General features: G+C 36.6%; 1 protein-coding gene across 6 annotated transcripts in view; it reads right to left on the bottom strand.

Annotated features, from left to right (window-relative positions):
* elmo1 (engulfment and cell motility 1 (ced-12 homolog, C. elegans)) overlaps positions 1-17,958 on the bottom strand; it is a 93,708-nt gene that overhangs the window by 32,022 nt on the left and 43,728 nt on the right. For 3 of the 6 annotated variants that reach the window (XM_051872360.1, XM_051872361.1, XM_051872362.1), the window contains 10 exons: positions 14,781-14,816; positions 12,195-12,294; positions 11,201-11,352; positions 10,805-10,883; positions 8,781-8,822; positions 8,570-8,620; positions 8,242-8,364; positions 7,798-7,926; positions 4,758-4,862; positions 2,171-2,279 (listed from right to left, as the gene is read on the bottom strand). In XM_051872360.1, the coding sequence (XP_051728320.1) occupies positions 2,171-2,279; positions 4,758-4,862; positions 7,798-7,926; positions 8,242-8,364; positions 8,570-8,620; positions 8,781-8,822; positions 10,805-10,883; positions 11,201-11,352; positions 12,195-12,294; positions 14,781-14,816 (926 nt within the window). The remainder of the gene's footprint in view (positions 1-2,170; positions 2,280-4,757; positions 4,863-7,797; positions 7,927-8,241; positions 8,365-8,569; positions 8,621-8,780; positions 8,823-10,804; positions 10,884-11,200; positions 11,353-12,194; positions 12,295-14,780; positions 14,817-17,958) is intronic. The other 3 variants (XM_051872363.1, XM_051872364.1, XM_051872365.1) reach the window with 3 other exon arrangements.

Raw genomic sequence — 17,958 nt, forward strand, 5'->3', positions numbered from 1 at the left:
TGGCATAGTAGGTAAAGATATGCCCCCCATCAAAACAAGCTGTTCTACATCCTTCACGGCCACGTCAAATCAAACATAGCATCTACCCTGACTTAAGTCCGTAAGTGCACTATAAATTGCTTTGAACAAAAGAATCTGCCAAATGGAAACTTATTAAAAGAGTATGTGAAAGTGTTCTTCTCCTAGTTAAAACAGCAGTGTCCTCGCTCAGCCCTGGCATTAAAAGGCACGTATTACTTTTTAAATGAGGAATTACATTAAGCTTTCTCAGCAAGTTCATTTAATTAAGTTTCCGATGACAGGATGGTAGAGCAATCTCCACTGAGAATATACTTGCCGTTCAATAACACCCAATCGCTGTCAGTGAGGTTGTGCTAATAACCTGCTAACTTGAATCAGAATACCAAATGGAGTTTTTAAACAATAAAATGCTTTGCTGGCTGCTCATTACTCTCTCAATATTGTGCTTAATAAATGTGATGAATCACTCCAACTGTGCCACATTAAATGGTGCGTGACTGAATATAGCAATGGATTTACAGTTTTTTGTGATTCCTCAGCACTCCAGAGACGGATAAAAAGGAGATTCTTGGTCTTAGACCGACCGTGGGGTACAATTTACTGATGTGGGGGCAGAAACTGTTATTCAAATAAAATATCACTAGAAAATTTCTTTACAGTGAGTAGATGGATATGTTTTTTATTTTGTAGGTTTTTATTTATTTATAATACTTATTATTATTATGAAATCATCTTTTTAATTCATGGTTTAGATTTAAAGTTCAGGGTTTAGGAAAAACTTCAACTTTGAATTATTTAGTTTAATGGGTTGTGCACTGGACACGAATAAAACCACCAATCATGCAATAAAATGGATAAAATGGACAAAAAATGACCAAAATGTCATGGGAATGGGCTCTTTGACAGTAAGGAACCACCTAGCAACCATCCAGAACACTAGGGTTGAGTTTTTTTTATTTTAGCGATTTCAATTTCAAATTCTGATTCTGCTTATCGATTCCCAGTTTCAATTCCAATATGGTAAAAAGAGTAAAACATAGATATTAAACATATTTATTCTCTGTCTTTTTGCAAAACATTCTGTTGCAGCTGATTTCCATGAACAAAAATCAGCAGCCTAAAGGACAACTAACTAATAACCTAGACTAAAATAAATTTCAAACATTAAAGACAAGTATAGTCAGTAATACAATAAGAACAAATAAGCAAATTAGTAATAGCACAAATAAATACAACTGAACAAAGTTCAGAAATTGAAATCAAGTGTAAAACTTGACACTGCACAGTTCCTTTTATAAATAAAAATATAGACTAATCCTTATTAAAGTTGCAAAAGTTATTCAGTTAAGATCAGTGAGTGATTTCCTTTTTCTTTTGCTCTTTGATTAACAGTAATGACACAGACGGCAGCAGGTTTATTAGGTTGCTGTCACTTTAAGACTTAATGCACGGTTTCAAAATACTGTTACGCATGCGTTTTCTTTCTCAACTGTTTACGTTCACTTAAGACATAACCGACTGTGTTTACGAGGATATTTTTACATACTTTTGTTTTGTATTTGTCCATTCAAGTGCAAGAAGATGCCAAAGAGAACTCAATTCAGTATTCGTGCACTATATGAGAGACCGCTTTCAGCACGCAAGTGACAAATTGAGCTCTCTTTCACGTCTTCTTGCAATTTAATGGTTTAAAACCACATTAAAATGAACACACGGGAATCGATAAGCAGACTGCTCACCTCCATATATCTCTGCCACTTTCCATTACTCTTTCCTCTATGTGCAAGGTCGAAACAACCTAACCAAGCGTCCTGCGTTGAGTTTGAGTCAGACTAGTCTAAATCCTCATGCATTAGTTGTTGCAGCCTCAACTTGAGACATAAAAGCAAGTCTTAAAAGCTCAGACACTGCAGAGGTGGAAGAGGGCAAACATTAGGCACTTTACTTCATTAATTTATGAACTCCTCTACAATTATAAAGTCTAATATTGCCTTTTATCTTCACTGCTTGCAACTGTTCAATCTCAACATGTGTGTAAGAAAAACAAAGACAAAACAACAACAAAAATGATTCTTTCAAAAAAGAAACTCGATGAAGACATCTGGCACATGTCAATGGTAAGAAGACGTTTTAAAATAATGGCACTTACGAAGTTCTCCGACTTTGAGAATCTCACACAGCATCTTCGTCAGTTCAATGCTACTGCGACCGAATGGACACTCATGTTTATCCTCACGACTGCTGTTCTCCAGTACAATCTGTAACATACACACAGAATTAAAAGGCAGCAATGCCAACAATTTTTCTATCAATCTGTTAAAGCAAAATGCTTTGTAGAAAAAAAAAAAAAAGATACACAAACTGCTTTTAATTTTTGTGCAACCTAGTTAGAAATTATTTTCCCAATTTCAAAAAAACATGTAATATTTATTAAAATTGTGACACCCATGAAAAAAACCTGGATTATTCTCACAGAAAAACAAAATAAATAATCACATTCCAATTTCACTTAATAATCACTTTCCCTGCCATTGGCGGAATTTTCTGTCATTTATGACACAATGTTTCCCCGCCATTCAATATTGTTACTCATTCTGACCAAGTTATTTTATTTTATTTAAATGGATAGTTCACCCAAGTCTTATTTTTCTGCAGAATACAAAAGATATTTTGAAGAATGTTGTTTTGGACTGCACTGACTTTAAGTACAGACAAAAACATTCTCGAAAATAACTTGTTTGACAGAAGCAAGAAAGTCCAATTTTTTTTAATTTTGGGGTGAACACTCTCTTTATTTGGATGTTCATTTACTGTTTATTGCTAGAAATAACAAAAATAACACCAAACAAGTTTGTAAGCTGTATTTCAGTGTGGGAGGAGCTGTTGTCAGTCCCAGATACTGTGATGAGGGGGCCCACAAAAGTGTCTTTATACTGCTAAGCGTTTGGGCGCAGTGTATTTTAGTGTTTATCGGGGTATCGCATGAGAACAGTGATGAGCTGCAGAGTCACAGCACACAGTTGCAAAGGGCAGTGAAGTGGAATAGTACTGTTAAAGAGTAATGTGAGGAGACAAGGAATGTCCTCATTCAACTCCACTTCACTGTCCTTACTATAGTCTATGAGTACAAATAGAGGGGTGGATGATGCATTTTGGAGGAGAATAACAGACAGGCTTGGCAGTGCAAGTATCACTTGTGACTAAAATATCTAATATTCTAGCAGGTCTTTAAAAAGTTTTTAAAAAATCAGTTTTATGATATTTAAAGTCATAAAAAGTCTTAAATATCTTAACTGGTATAACAAACATCTTAATTATCATTTTAATAGGTCTTAAATGTGGGGACAGAAAAACAGGAATCACGATACAGCCTAATGTGATGATAAAACATCAAAAGGCTGAAAAAAACATAAGCGCTGCACATTTTAAGTAAAAATGAGGCTTCAGAGCAGTTAGTATTCATTGAATACTGCACATTTATTCCAACAGATTGCTTATGATGTGCTGTTAATTATAACAATGTTAACTTAATGAAGTTATACAAGTTTATATTGTAATATGCTGTAGATTGTTGCAAGAGTGCATATTTTATCTCCCTCATCTTTCTAAATGAACAGCCAGCAATATTACAGCATAGACATTTCAAAATAACAGTCCTGGCTTGTTTATAATTAAAAGTCCCACATTATTCATTCATTTTTTTCTGATTAATAATGGTATTTTATTTAACTATTTTATATAAATTAAATCATTTTGCTTGTAATTGTTTTCTTGTATTCCTTTATTAAGGAAAAATGCATTATTTGATACATTTTTGTCGCACTCCTGAAGTTTTTTAATGCACTCCTAAACTTTTCAACTTAGGAGCTTATGTGCTCCTTGGGAAAAAAGTAAGCATCAAGCCCTGAGAGAAAAAAGTTTTAGCAATAAACAGCAAAGAAATCAGACACAAAATCAGATCTTTCATTTAGAGTTCCATTTCTCTTCCACAAACTGTAAAATAAATGAGATTAAAAAGGAAGATAAATAAACCAAATGGCTGGTAGTTTAATGGATTTAAAGGTCCAGTGTGTAATATTTAGGAGGATCTATTGACAAAAATGCAATATAATATACATAACTATGTTTTCAGTGGTGTATAAAGACCTTACATAATGAACCGTTATGTTTTTATTACCTTAGAATGAGCCATTTCTATATACATACATCGCGGGTCGAAGTCGCCATTTTTCTACAGTAGCCCTAAATGGACAAACTTCTCATTGCTTGACTGGCTACTCTCTGCTGTCTCAGATGACAACATCTTTTTCCTGTGTTCGCCACCATAGCTTCACTATGTGCTTCGAAAGCGAGGCGTGAGCGGTGGACTGAGCCATTGGTTGCAATTCGCAACCTCACCGCTAGATGCCGCTAAAATTTACACACTGAACCTTTAAAGTCACAATGAAATGGATCAGTAGCAAAAGATATTTTCTTCCATAATGTGACGTACATCCAAATGAGTATACATGATAAAACGATACACATGGATGAATTGTTCACAATAACATGCATTAACAAAAAAGAATTTCCATTTCATGCCAACTGTAATATGACCTAACTTAATGTAAAAGACTCAGGTCTGCAGTGGTGAGGTAACACTTGACTTTAGAGTTGATAATTGAGCACTAGTCAGTTTATAAATAAATACAAGTGTTTTCTCATTTCAACACCTATGGAAAGTGAACGTGTCTTACCCTGATATAAGCATCCTGATGGTGCCTGGCGAAATAGAGCATGTTATCCAGAGCCAGCATCCCAGGAGGAATCTGAGTGAAGTCCACCGCAGGATTCACATGATTCTACACAAACACACACAAACAAGCATGATCAAGAGGAAACACACACTCCAGCCGTGACTCCATGACTCGCATCGTAATCACGCAGAGAGTCTCGCATTGCATTTTGAGTAGTTGAGTCGAGATAAGACGAGTATTAAATTGGTTCCACTGCTCGATCTGCTGAAAGAGTCCGTGATTCAGAAACAGGCCTGTATATCCCCGGTGGATGACAAAGGCCCAGCAAGCTTTCTGCAAATGCTACGACTGCGATATCGGCTCCCTCTGCTCGACCGTCTACTTCAAACTAATCTGCGCTTTTCAGAAAATGTGAGATGGTTGGCTTTGAGGATGAGGGCTCTCTGTGGCTGCCTGACTGGATTTAGGGTTGCCAATTATGCTGTGTTTGAAAGTTCTTGCTTTCGGATGGACCCTGGTCAGTCTGAGGCGCTGAAAAGAGGAACCACAGAGTAAAAACGTGGTTGATTACAAACAGAGAAACAAAGCGAGAGAAACTGAGAGGGTATGCTTAGAAGGGCGTACTAACTTGGTACATTTGCAGTTTGGAGTATGTCTACTGTGCAAAAATGCCAATTTTTGCATGTATGGAATAAATAAGGAGTTTGTAACCAGAACCAAATTCTGTATCCCACAATGTAATATCCTCAACTTGACATTACATTTCAAATGTGATGAAAGAACCACAAGTAATATCAATGATTTTTGGCACCCTCTTCTTAAATCATTAGTTAATAGAATGTTAATGAAGCTAAAAGAATATCTAATCCCAAAATTATAATTTACAGCAATTAATTTCATGTTGTTCCACTTTCTTTTTTTCCATGGAACACAAAAAGAAACATTTTGAACAATGTTCCAAATTTCCATACAATGGAAGCATTAAGAGACAACTGGATGTCAAAAGCTTGGTATGGGGTCAGTTTGATTAAAAAAAAAAAAAAAAAAAAAAAAAAGTCTCTTCTGCTCACCAAGACTGCATTAATTTCATCAAAAAATACAGTAAAAACAATAATATTGTGAAATTGTGTTCCATCCTAATATATTATTTCTGTGATGGCTGTGATCATTACTCCACTCCAGTCTTCGGTTTGAAATCGCCGGTGTTCCTGATGTCACAAACTACCTTGTAACCAATCATGTCAATGTGTGATCGTCAACGAGTGGATCTCTGAGCTAGTGTGAGTGAGTGGAGGTGGGGCTAATTTGTATATTCATAGAACCACGTATGCTAAATGAGGCAAGGGTATAGAGTTACATTCAAGCTATTTTAAGGCATGAATAATTTTTTTTCAAGGAAAAAAACATTTAAATATGTCATTTTGGTGATCAAAGACGAGTTTTAAGGAATAAAATTATTGACTACAGGGGGACTTTACATGTCTTTACTGTTACTTTTGACCAAATTAATGCATCTTACCGACCCTAAACTTTTGAGCAGTAGTATATTATATATATATATATATATATATATATATATATATATTATATAGTGCATACTGCGTATACTGCAGTATGGAGTATGCAAAACACTAATATTCCATTCTGAACACAGTCAGCAAGAGACAAAGTCCACCGGCAGCCCACAGTACTTAAAAACATGTCAGTGGCGAGGGCACTGGAGACCAATTTCCCATCCATCAATGTGACAATGCCCTGAGAGAGTTGGAACACAGCCCTCATTAGCAACACTGTTGTCTTAACACATTCTGCACAGCTCCCTAACAGCAAAACTCCATGCTTCTCCTAAAACGCTGTGAAAATGGTGTCTAGACCCTCAGAGCTACCTGTCATTTGACATTGGTGGCAAGGGAAAACAAGTGTGTAATCTGAGGAGGTGTTAACACTGCAGGAGGAGTTTAGGGAAGGTCTTATCTTCAGACAGCACACGACACTGAGAAAGGGGTCTTGGTGAACCTCAGAAGCTCACAGGAGCTTGGGAGCACATGACAACTTCAGTCTTGCCCCCTTCAGGCTACTGGCCGCAGTATGTTTCTGCATATGGGCCTTTCCTTCACACCTGCCTTGGCCTCTCCTTCTCCCTCTTTCCTGCTGCTTTCTTGTTCTCAAGTTGATACCAGGTTAGAAGTATAGAAGGCTTATCTACACATTTATTTATATATTTATAAATAACAATAATAATAATAATAATAATAATAACAACATATATGTATGTTTTCATTATATTTGACATACAGTGGGGGAAAATGTTTCTCTTTTTCGTTTTTATAATTGAATCATTTTTTATTAAAAATTATATTATCAGAATTAAAATTTGAGTGAAAATCTAGCAAAAAAAATAATAATAGTAATGATAATAATAATAATAATCTGAATATTTGCCAACAAAATAATAAGGAATATATATTTCATTCATATTGCCCAGCCCTTGATGTCACTGGCGAAATGATGAATTGATGAAACCTGGCTGATAATCTCACATGAGAAAAAAAATATAGTGTCAAAATATGACAGATTGACTGGCGGCATCTCTGCCATCTGGGCATGTCTGATGATTTGACCTGTTTGATGTGCAAAGGAGAGAGCGCTGGATATTTTGTTACAGTGAAACGTGTCAAACAAATTTGATAAAAGAGCTCTGAATGTTCTGAGCTTAGCCGAGCCTCAATGGATTCAGACAATGCTTTGAAATATGCAATCATAGTGATATTATTTGGGGACAAACAGCTTTAGCTACATAAACAAATATGTCAAAAACAATTCTAGGTCATAGTTTATGAAATGAACTTGAGGCTTTATTAAATTTTTGGACCTAAATGAGACTTTCTCGCTTGCACCCACATACTGAAATGTATTTTTACCACTGATTCTGAGTTTGCTAAATAAGCATAGAGTACTATGAAAAACATTTTGATTTTTTTCCAGTACCGTCAAATTAGAGTTAGCGAAGCGTATAACAACATAATGTATGAAAACTTACGATGAAGCCCAGTTTTTTGTAGTCTCGTGTGTACATGGACTTGCGCTTCTCAATGCTGCCGCTGTTGTTGGACTCACACTCAACGTCAAAAGCAATCCTGCGCAGCTCGAAGATGATGTCCCTCTGAGCCTTCACAAACACAGGTATAAAACCATATTATTGCACAGATCTCTGCAATACTTGATTCTGAGTGTTCAGTTGCAACATTCTGTCGTCAAACTTAGTTATATAAATCACTACTAAATGCTACAATAGGCCAACTGATTTTATTAATAGTTATATGTTTCTCATATCATCCTGGTCTCTTTCTTTCTCAACATAGTAAAATAACTGAAACTCAAATCAATATGTAATGTCCATTTATTTATTTAGCAAGCAGCTGTATAATAAGCAGGACTGAACATTGTCTACAACTGTAATAACTGTTCAGTGATAGAGATTCACCTGGTCTTGAGGGTCCATCTTCGTCATCATGCGGTCCTCCAAAAGGTTAAAGGTCAAGACTTGTAGCACATAGAGCTGGTGTGCCATCTCATCATTTATGGGTTTGTTACTCCTGATCACATTCTGACAAATGAGGAAGAGAGAGAAAGAGGATGTTAGTAAGATGGAAAACGTTTGACTGCTGTGGAGATGGTATCATGACTTTTCCAGTCAGTATGTTATTTTGCATGAATTACAGGAAAACAGAACCAAAGAGAGAGGTTTATTCAGATTGGCATACTGCCGTAGGACTCGTACTATTTTTGTAGTATGTATACTGTGTACTTACACTGAGGATGATTGAGCGCAGCTGCTTCTGTGCTAGAATGTGAGCCATCTCCTACAATAAAAAAAAACATCAAGTCACCTTAAATCTCACACACTCATACTTATTCGCACATACACATCTTTAATAACCTCTTTAAAAAGTATAGCTCGGCAAAACATACGAAACAGTGATATCACCTACAGAGGGTTCATCTTAACTAGAGAGCACTTACTGTAAGAGGACAATCAAGGATGTTCACATTGTCCTCATCAAACTACCATTACGAGCACAGCAAGGGGAAGAAATAATGAGAGAATGAGAGAAAAAGAGAAGAGAAAAGAAGCAAGAGAGAAAGCAAAGGCATTTTGTTAGTAGCACAGAAATGAGAGGTCAGCAAAACAGCCCTGGAGAAACTGTAAATTGACATTTAGGATATGAGGCAGTTACATGAGCCCGCTGTGACTCTTAAGTCACTCTCTTACTTAAAGCTGCTGTAAACAATTTTTTTAATACTTCACATAAAATGTCCAACTGCCTGACAAATATCACAAAAATAGGTGTCTTGAGAAACCACACAGCCCTGGGCTCTGTAATCAGATAGCATGTGTTAGCTAATCAGGACACTTGGAGTCTCTGTCTGACTCTGTCTGTTAATCATTTTGCATGTTCAGGTTCTACTGACGTCAGGTTTTCTGACATATCTATGGAGAGCAGGTGTATGGTCTAAGTCTAAGGGAAGTTAGCAAGGTGGTTAACGTTGCTTACAACAGCTTTAACTAAAAAGTATTCTTCCGTCACTTCAGTTTATCAAATTAAAAACTACATCACTGTAAGTACTGATAACAATAAAGAAAAATGGATTATTAAGGTGCAGTCACATTAGTGAAATTTCATGGCCAAAAAAGGTCAATTGTCTATTGTCATTAGTGTAGCAATGTATGAAGCTTCATGAAGCAGTGTTTTAAAATCGGCCATCACTATATAAGTCGTTATTTTGTTTTTTTGGCGCACCAAAAATATTCTCGTCGCTTTATAATATTAATATTGAACCACTATACTCACATGAACTGATTTAAATATGTTTTTAGTAAATTAATGGATCTTGAGAAAGGAAATGACATTGCTGGCTATGGAGGCCTCACTAAGCCATCAGATTTCAACAAAAATATCTTAATTTGTGTTCTGAAGATTAACGAAGGTCTTACGGGTGTGGAACGGCATGAGGGTGAGTAATAAATGACATTATTTTGGGTGAACTAACCCTTTAATATGCGTGGAGGAAGTAGAGAAATGATCTGAGGTGAACAACTAACACATTGCACACTTATAAACACAGAGACACTCAAGCACATACAGGTTAAAAAAAAAAAAAGACAAGATTATGCCAAATTAAGTGACTTGCATGACTTTTCACAAACAGCACTTCTTACACTGTATCCTAACCAAGTTACCAATGTCAAACAATTTTTATGTTCGAACTGAAACCAAAATGCTGCATGAAATAACAAAATCTTAGCCAATAACAACATTTGATGTTTAACATGCAGTGATGTGGAGTAAGAATTTGGACCAATGAGATTTCACCATGTGCAGGGCTACCCAAGATAAAACCGAAGGAATGACAAAAATATATCTAGTTCAGTCATGAAACTCTAGAGGGCACAGGTTGATAGATCTTTTACTTGCAGTCTACAAGCAATCACATAATTACCACATGGCCCAAGCTGGCTGGCCTCCGCTGATCCTGCAGCCAATAAGATTGCTTGCTCAACATTTAAATAGTTTAGTTCAGTGTTTGCTGTAGGCTAACACTGAAACCCTTCACCTCCCCCAGCTCCACCTGCTACAGGATTTATGTATGTCTTTTTATGCAGTAGCAGCATATCTTACATGCTCACAGCAGTGTGTCTGTGTATCTGTTAGCAGTAGCACGTCCATATGTGCTCTGCAGCAGCAATAATCATCATCAACAGAAGCAGTAGCGTAGCAGATCTAGTCCGCCAAGACCAAATACATTAGCATATGTCATATTCAATAACATGCGATTTCGAGAGTTGTCATGATGTTGTCTTGAAATAATGTTATGTGACACTGTTGACAGTTGCGGCTTGTTAGAACAAAAATTTAGACAAACATGGAAGACATTCGGGTGACATTTTCTCACGTCTTGCTTGATAAAGACACAGTGTCATTATTTAGTCTAGACAACAAGCAAATGGAAAAAGCAGAAAAAATGGGTTTGTGTGTTTGCTGTACCTGTCTTTTCTCCTCAGGGGCTTTGAGGAACAATGCATTAATCACTGCGATAGTGTAAGTCTGAATGTCCTGATCCGTCCTGTTGCCAGAGAGAGAGAAAAAAGCAAAAATCTAAGAGAGCAACTATTAAAGGTATAGCTCACCAAAGATTATCAACATTTACAACAAAAGCATACAGTAAACAAGGGTTGTAAAGCCCCAAATGCTTGACGCCCAGACATGCATATTCAAACTTGGCTGGATGCACTAATGATAGAGCGTTATTGTAATTTTTGGAGCCTGACAGTTACTACATACTTTCAATATATGGAGAAGAATACATGACAAATGGGTATGAATAAATGGATAAACTTTTCCTTTAAATAAACTGAGTTATCAATTATCCCTGCTCCATACCCTTGCAGATGAGGGATGAGCTGGCCAATGGTGATTTCTTGAGCCACCTTCTGGTAGAGATCTTGACTGTTGAGCACCATTGATTCCAGGATGGCTAGAGATCTCTGGAGTACAGCAGTGTCCATGGCAGATTTACACACATAACTGGCAATCTGAGGATGAAATGACAAGTTAAAAAGGATAGAATATATAGAAATGGGGATTTTAAATGTTTAAAACCTAGAGTTTCATCAAAATAGAGCATGAACACAGTATGGTTTAGTGTCTTATGACATTGAAGCCCCAACTCAATGACAACATTTTTTTATTTTATAATGTAAATTTATATTTATATATCAGTTAATTGCACTTCCGGGTCCATCGTCCCAAAGTCAGTGGGTTTTTTGATTAGGTTTTTGGTTAAATGCCTGAAATAAGATCACAAGCTCAAGATATTTTCGGGTTTCATTGGGTCCATACACCCTTGTATTTAATTTCAAAGCTTTTACTTGTCTTGTAAAAGGACATTGCTAACAAGTGTCTAAATGGGACTACAGAGGTTGTCAGGGACATTAAACATCATCACGTCAATCACGTAACCTCATCAACTCACCAATCCGCTTTCACAGCTTCATTGTGTTTATAATCACACTTTTGTAAACTATTCTAATTCAAACTTTCATGGAAACTGTTTCTTAAATAATGACTGAAAGAGCAAAATGGTGGTGATGTTGAAGTTATGCGACCGTGATGTATTTATTTTATAGCCTACGTTTAGTTTTTTACTTCTGACGGTTTTATTTATGCTTCAAAATTCATTGTGTTGTGTTCATTTCTGAAGATTATCATGATAAACAAAATATATGTAAGAATCATAAACTTTTCTTGGTCACAGAGCTTATTTTCTGCAATAATCCAAAAGCCAATGGAAAGATCCTATTGTTTTTTTTTGTCGAGGGAACAAAATATATCTTCATTTCTGAAAAAACACCCATTGATACCCATGTGAACACACCTTCTTGATGAAGGCCACAGAGAAGGTGTCCCAGGAGACAATGCCATGGTCCATGAGCTCCACGAAGGCCGTCAGTGTGAAGGAGAGCAGGTCACCAAAGCTATAAAAGACAAGACAACAGCCACTAGCCACGTCTCTACCGCTCACCTGCACTGAAAGAACAGCTAAGCCTCAGCTTTAGAGCGATAGTGAGTGAGAAGAATCAAGTAGTGAAGCTGGAGAACAGGAGGACATGGAGTCAGCCCAGCTAATGTCCCTGTCCTTCAAAAGAGCAGCCAATACCAGAGAGCTTGGCAGCAGGAGCAGCAGCAGCGGAATTACACTGGCAGAAATGCTCAGTGGTATCATGCAGCAGTTTGTTTGGGACATTATAGTTATGATGACTGGACACACAATAGCATACGACAGTCTTCAAAGGAATATTGTAGGTTAAATACAACTTAAAAAGATTTTATTCAAAAATGATCATTCTGTCATTTGTTCCAAACCTGAATGACTTTCTTATTTTTGTGGAGAGTTATTTTAGTTATTTGTTTTTTACTACTATAGTAATTAATAATAAATAATAAATTAATTAATAAATTAATTCTCAATTCTTAAGCTTTTCCATCTATTAATTATATTTTACTTTAGCTTTATATTGGTTAACAAAAACAATTTTTAATAGTTTTAGTTAACAATAGCAACACTGGTGAAACATGTTTTATGTCCACAAAAATACATACAGGTTTGGAACAATATGGGAGTAAGTAAATGATGACACAATTTAAATTTTCATGTTTAAATTAACTTCCATAAACAGCATCTGTAGTATACTGTTGATTAACACAGAAAATAATTATGTAGAATTAATTTGAAGGGAGAAAACAAACAAAAAAAAAAAAAACAGGACCTTTACTGGCCAAACATAGTCATACAACCATGTCACTGATACTGTCGATAATAGCATAATTTGTATTATACCTCAAATATTCCTTTAAGTAATAAGACAGGTACTTAATTCAGTGTTTTGAGTAAAAAAAAAAATAATAATAAATTTTAAATCAATTAGTTCTATCTAAAAATATAATTCTAATTCTCATTACGGGTGTTTCTCAATCAGAAGGTTGCGTCCAAGTAAGGCGGGATATTATCTCGGCTGCCACTTTATCAATTTCCGAAGTTCTTAAGAACGTTCCGTGCATATGGTCAATTGGGGTTGGAGCTAAACTCTGCAGGACAGTAGCCCTCCAGGAGAAAGATTGGACAACCCTGTACTAGAGTGTCTCATTCTAGCATTTAATGCTGAAGAAGAATCAAGCCTACAAACCTCCAAAGGACTGGACTAGGAAGGACACAGCCTCACTAAGATGCAGCTTTTCATTTAAGAAGCACCCTATGTGTTTTTAATGAATAACACTGCCCCCTATTGTCACAAATACCTCAGTTCATGCCTTTTCATTATTTCTCGTAACGAAAATACAGGTGGAACAAAAAAAGTTACAATAAATAAATAAATCAGGCCAAGAAATCTGGAGTTACAAAAACATAAATAACATTTTTAAAGTAACAGAACATAAAAGGCAGAAATGAAACGAAATTATTTAAAGGGATAGTTCACCCAAACATTAAAATTCTGTCATCATTTACTCACCCTCAAGTTATATACATTTCTTTCTTCTGCTGAACACAAAAGAATATATTTTGAAGAATGTCAGTAAACAAACAGTTGATGTGCCCCATTGACTTCCATAGTATGGAAAAAAAAATACAATGGAAGTCAATGGGGCCCATCAACTATTTGGTTACTGACATTCTTCAAAATATCTTCTTTTGTGTTCAGCAGAAGAAAGAAACTCATACAGGTTTGGAACAACTGGAGGGTGAGTAAATGATGACAGAATTTTTGGCTGAACTATCCCTTTAAGTTGCCTGCACTGAGCTTGGTGTTGAGTATTTATATAGCAGTGAGTTAATACAGCGTAAGTTAGACCTCATAATAAAAAGACGTTAGTTTGAACAGCAATTCATAAATATACCACTTGGAGCAGGAAGTATTTGCAGCTGGAATTGGGCAAAACCCTACAAAAAAATGTCCACGGTGGCACTGAGAGATGACAAAATATCACAAAGGGATATTTAGTGTTGAGTAAAGCAGTTTCTGGCTGTTTATGCCAACCAATCATTTTAGAGGGATCCTGGCAACAGGATTTTAAGGGGGGAAAAAAGCAGTGTTTTGATCAAGTTTAAAACGAATAGTCGACGTTACAACTATATGGATATGTGAGCACAGATTCTTGTCAATGAGTGGGAAGAAAAAACAAAAAGGTCTCCCAAAAGTGATTAGTGTAAAGCTTCCCCTAAAGCACCAATGTTGCCCAATACCACATGCAAAAGAAAGAAAGACAGCTGATTTGGTTACATGGAAACAATCGTCCAAACAAAACCATAAAATCATCAGAAAAATGGTAGTGACTGCAGCAGTTGGCAAGTGTTCCCATCGCTTTGATTGGTTTTGAGCACTGAGGCCAGAGCCCGATCATGCAGAGACTCAGCCCGGAGATTAGAGGGTAAGTGACAGGGGGTTATCCGGCTCGAGTGGCTTACCAGGGTTTCATAATCTTTTGGAGTTTCTGGTAGCGTCTGAAATTTAGGGAGACAGAAACACTTACATATTCCTTTAAGAACCCATTATGACATTTACATTAGGAAACTCTGTGGAAAACCTATTGTTATGGTTACACAAGGTTTAAAACAAAGTACAGTATATCTTAAGCATCCAGTGAGGCATGAGCTGAGAGAAAAACATAGCTGAACATAAAAACATTTCTGAGAGACACAAAGCATGCAAAGCAGAATTGTGGGAGAAGCACACTGCAAATAAACACACTGCCTTCACACGCATTTAATGCACAACATGTGCTTATCTCCCTGAGGTGGTTATGAGCAAGTGTGAAGGATTACCAAACGTATCCATTACAAATCATCATTGCATTCATTTATGACTCAAACATGGCTCTTGTTTCCTCTCATGGTCTTGTCAGCAGGGCTATAATCCAGATATTACTCATCATGTTTGATCATTAAAGATGAGGCACACTGCCTGTTTGCCATGTAATTTCTGACCTAATGACTTGCATTGTACTTTTAAAACCCATTTAATCTCACCAGTTAAATTTGTGACCAGTTTTTGTTTACAGATAAGGGTCTGAAAAAGGGTTGTTGATTCATTTTATGCAGAGTTGTCAGAGTAGTCAGCTATAAACAACTAATGCAATAGATGCTATTTACACTAAGTGCAAATAGAGATAGATGCTATTTACACATTTATTTTTACAAGTAAAAATAGCATATTTTATTAGTGATAGATGCCATTTACACTAAGTGCAAATAGCAATAGATGCTATGTACACACTGAAAATAGCAATATATTCTATTTACATTAAGTGTAAATAGCAGCTTTTTCTTGGCTATATGTTATTTACACTAGATGAAAATAGCGACAGATTCTATTTACACCATGTAAAAGTATCAGTTCTTTGCAATAAGAGTAAAGATGCTATCTATACTTTATATTGGCCGATACTATTTGCACCTCAGTATTTTTGTACATTAACAGGATGCAATAATATCATAGAGTGTAAATGATTATAATTATTAAATGGATGCTGCCTTATTGGGAGAATAAAAACCCTCCATACACCTTCCCCTAACCCTAACCAATAAACATTATTAAAACACTCGTTCGCAGTTTATTTACACTTTTAGAACATTATTTTCATTTTTTTTAGAAAATAATTGCAAACTCAGCAAAAGACGGATTCGAACCTGCATTGATTCTGCGGCCTTACTCACTACTGCTGCGCCACTGAAGACATTAAAATCTGCGTGCCTTTTTTAAATCTTGAGTGGCCCAACCACACATTGGTGGGCATAGCTAGTGTAAATAGACACTCCGTGACTAAGAAAGTGCAGACTGTCTTGAACATACTTTCACATGGCTGGAGTAAATAGTCACATGATCCAGACTGTTTGGCCCCTTGGAAGATGATGTCTGGGTCAAAGCTCCAAAACACAAGCAACTAAAATTTATTGTTTTCAACTTTCTATTGGATCTTATTGATCAACTGTGCAAATTTTGATTCTGAATTTTCCTACGGGTTACTATTGTTACCACAAATAAATCAGTACTTTCAACTTTTAAAACCTTTAATGCAGTTTGTTTCATCGGCCAATCCAAAAACTAAAATACATATGTACACTTAGCTGGGCATAATTTTGGATTAAATGGATTAATAATCAACTGGTATAATAATAATCAACTGCTGTGTGTCTGACAAATATAATAATTTGATATCATTAAGCTTTACTAATAGCACAAGCTTAGAGATATCCGAAATAATTTCTGATTTAATCAAAACAGTGGTACTAAGCAGAGTGCCACTGTGGCACATGACCAGTAGAGGGAGCCACTACACCACTAACCCCTCAACCCTCCGACTGGCTACATTCATCCCCCATGATGTCAGAGTACTCACTCCGTACCCTCAAGAGTGCCGTCATGCTTAAGTCTTTTGAATAATCATTGCTTGGTCAGCGGCTAACAGGAATCCACGGCAAGAATGTGAAACAGTGTGTACTTGTGTGCATGTGCGTGTCCACTTGGATTCTTAATGGTATGAAAGGACTGCATAGAAACCCACACATAGGCTCTTTGAGGTCAGGAGCTGTTGACACAGAGCTGCTTTATATAAAACATACCCATGGAAATGATTTCCATGGTCAGCTCTTCAGTGTACCAAAATGCTGAAACACCTCAGCTGGCGGCGCAGAGCTCTGATAAGTAAAAACGCAGCTATTGATTCAGTGAAATAAAACTAACATCCCAACGGCAGCCTCATTTCACTCAACCGGCGGAGCACCAGAGGGAAATCACTTCTGCTCATGCAAGAAAATTAATGTATCGGGCAATTCAGATAAATCTTCTTCCACAACTACATGAAATGTGAAAAGAGCCATCGGAATAGTATGACCTTGACAAATGGAGCAAGGACAGGCATAATTAAGTTAGCATGTAACGGAAAACAAAAGCACAAGCCTGTGAAGTTGACCAGCCGTAGAGGAGACATCCAGTTTGACAGACAACCATGTCTTTTTTTCAAACAATTTCTATCCTCTAGCTGTTTTGAAAGTGTATATATATCTTCCTAGCCGCCTTTGTTTCTTTAGTGCATTAATATTCCTTGACTCTGCCTCCAAGTGTGTTTCTCCAGTCCCAGTTTTCTCCCTCCATTTTTCTGCGCTCTGTCTCTCTCCTAAAGCGGTTGTTTCTGTCTGCTGGCAGGACTTGGCCTCCTCATGGGACCGTCCGTATAGGAGTTGAAAAAGTGCCAGCTCAGCAGATAGTCTATCTCCGCTTTAACCTTCAACTGAGATGGTCAGGCCACACGACTACTTTATTTCACAGAGGAGACTGGAGGAGGGATTGAAATGTATACACTTCATTTATTATTAATAGACCAGTGTCTGATAGAAAATATCTGCAGTTTATTTGGATGATGCATCTCTGATGTGACTGAGTTGTGTTATATTGGAAGGCACATTGTTTGTGTTCAGCTTCAAACAAAGCACTACAAAATGTCCTCAATCACAACATGTGCCCTAAACAAAGTGTGATTAAACACAACAAAACAACAAAGTGTGATCAAACACAACAAAACACAACAGTGTGATTAAACACAACAAAACAACAAAGTGTGATCAAACACAACAAAACACAACAGTG

Source organism: Ctenopharyngodon idella, chromosome 19 (assembly GCF_019924925.1).
Source record: "Ctenopharyngodon idella isolate HZGC_01 chromosome 19, HZGC01, whole genome shotgun sequence".
In the NCBI taxonomy this organism is placed as follows: domain Eukaryota; kingdom Metazoa; phylum Chordata; class Actinopteri; order Cypriniformes; family Xenocyprididae; genus Ctenopharyngodon; species Ctenopharyngodon idella.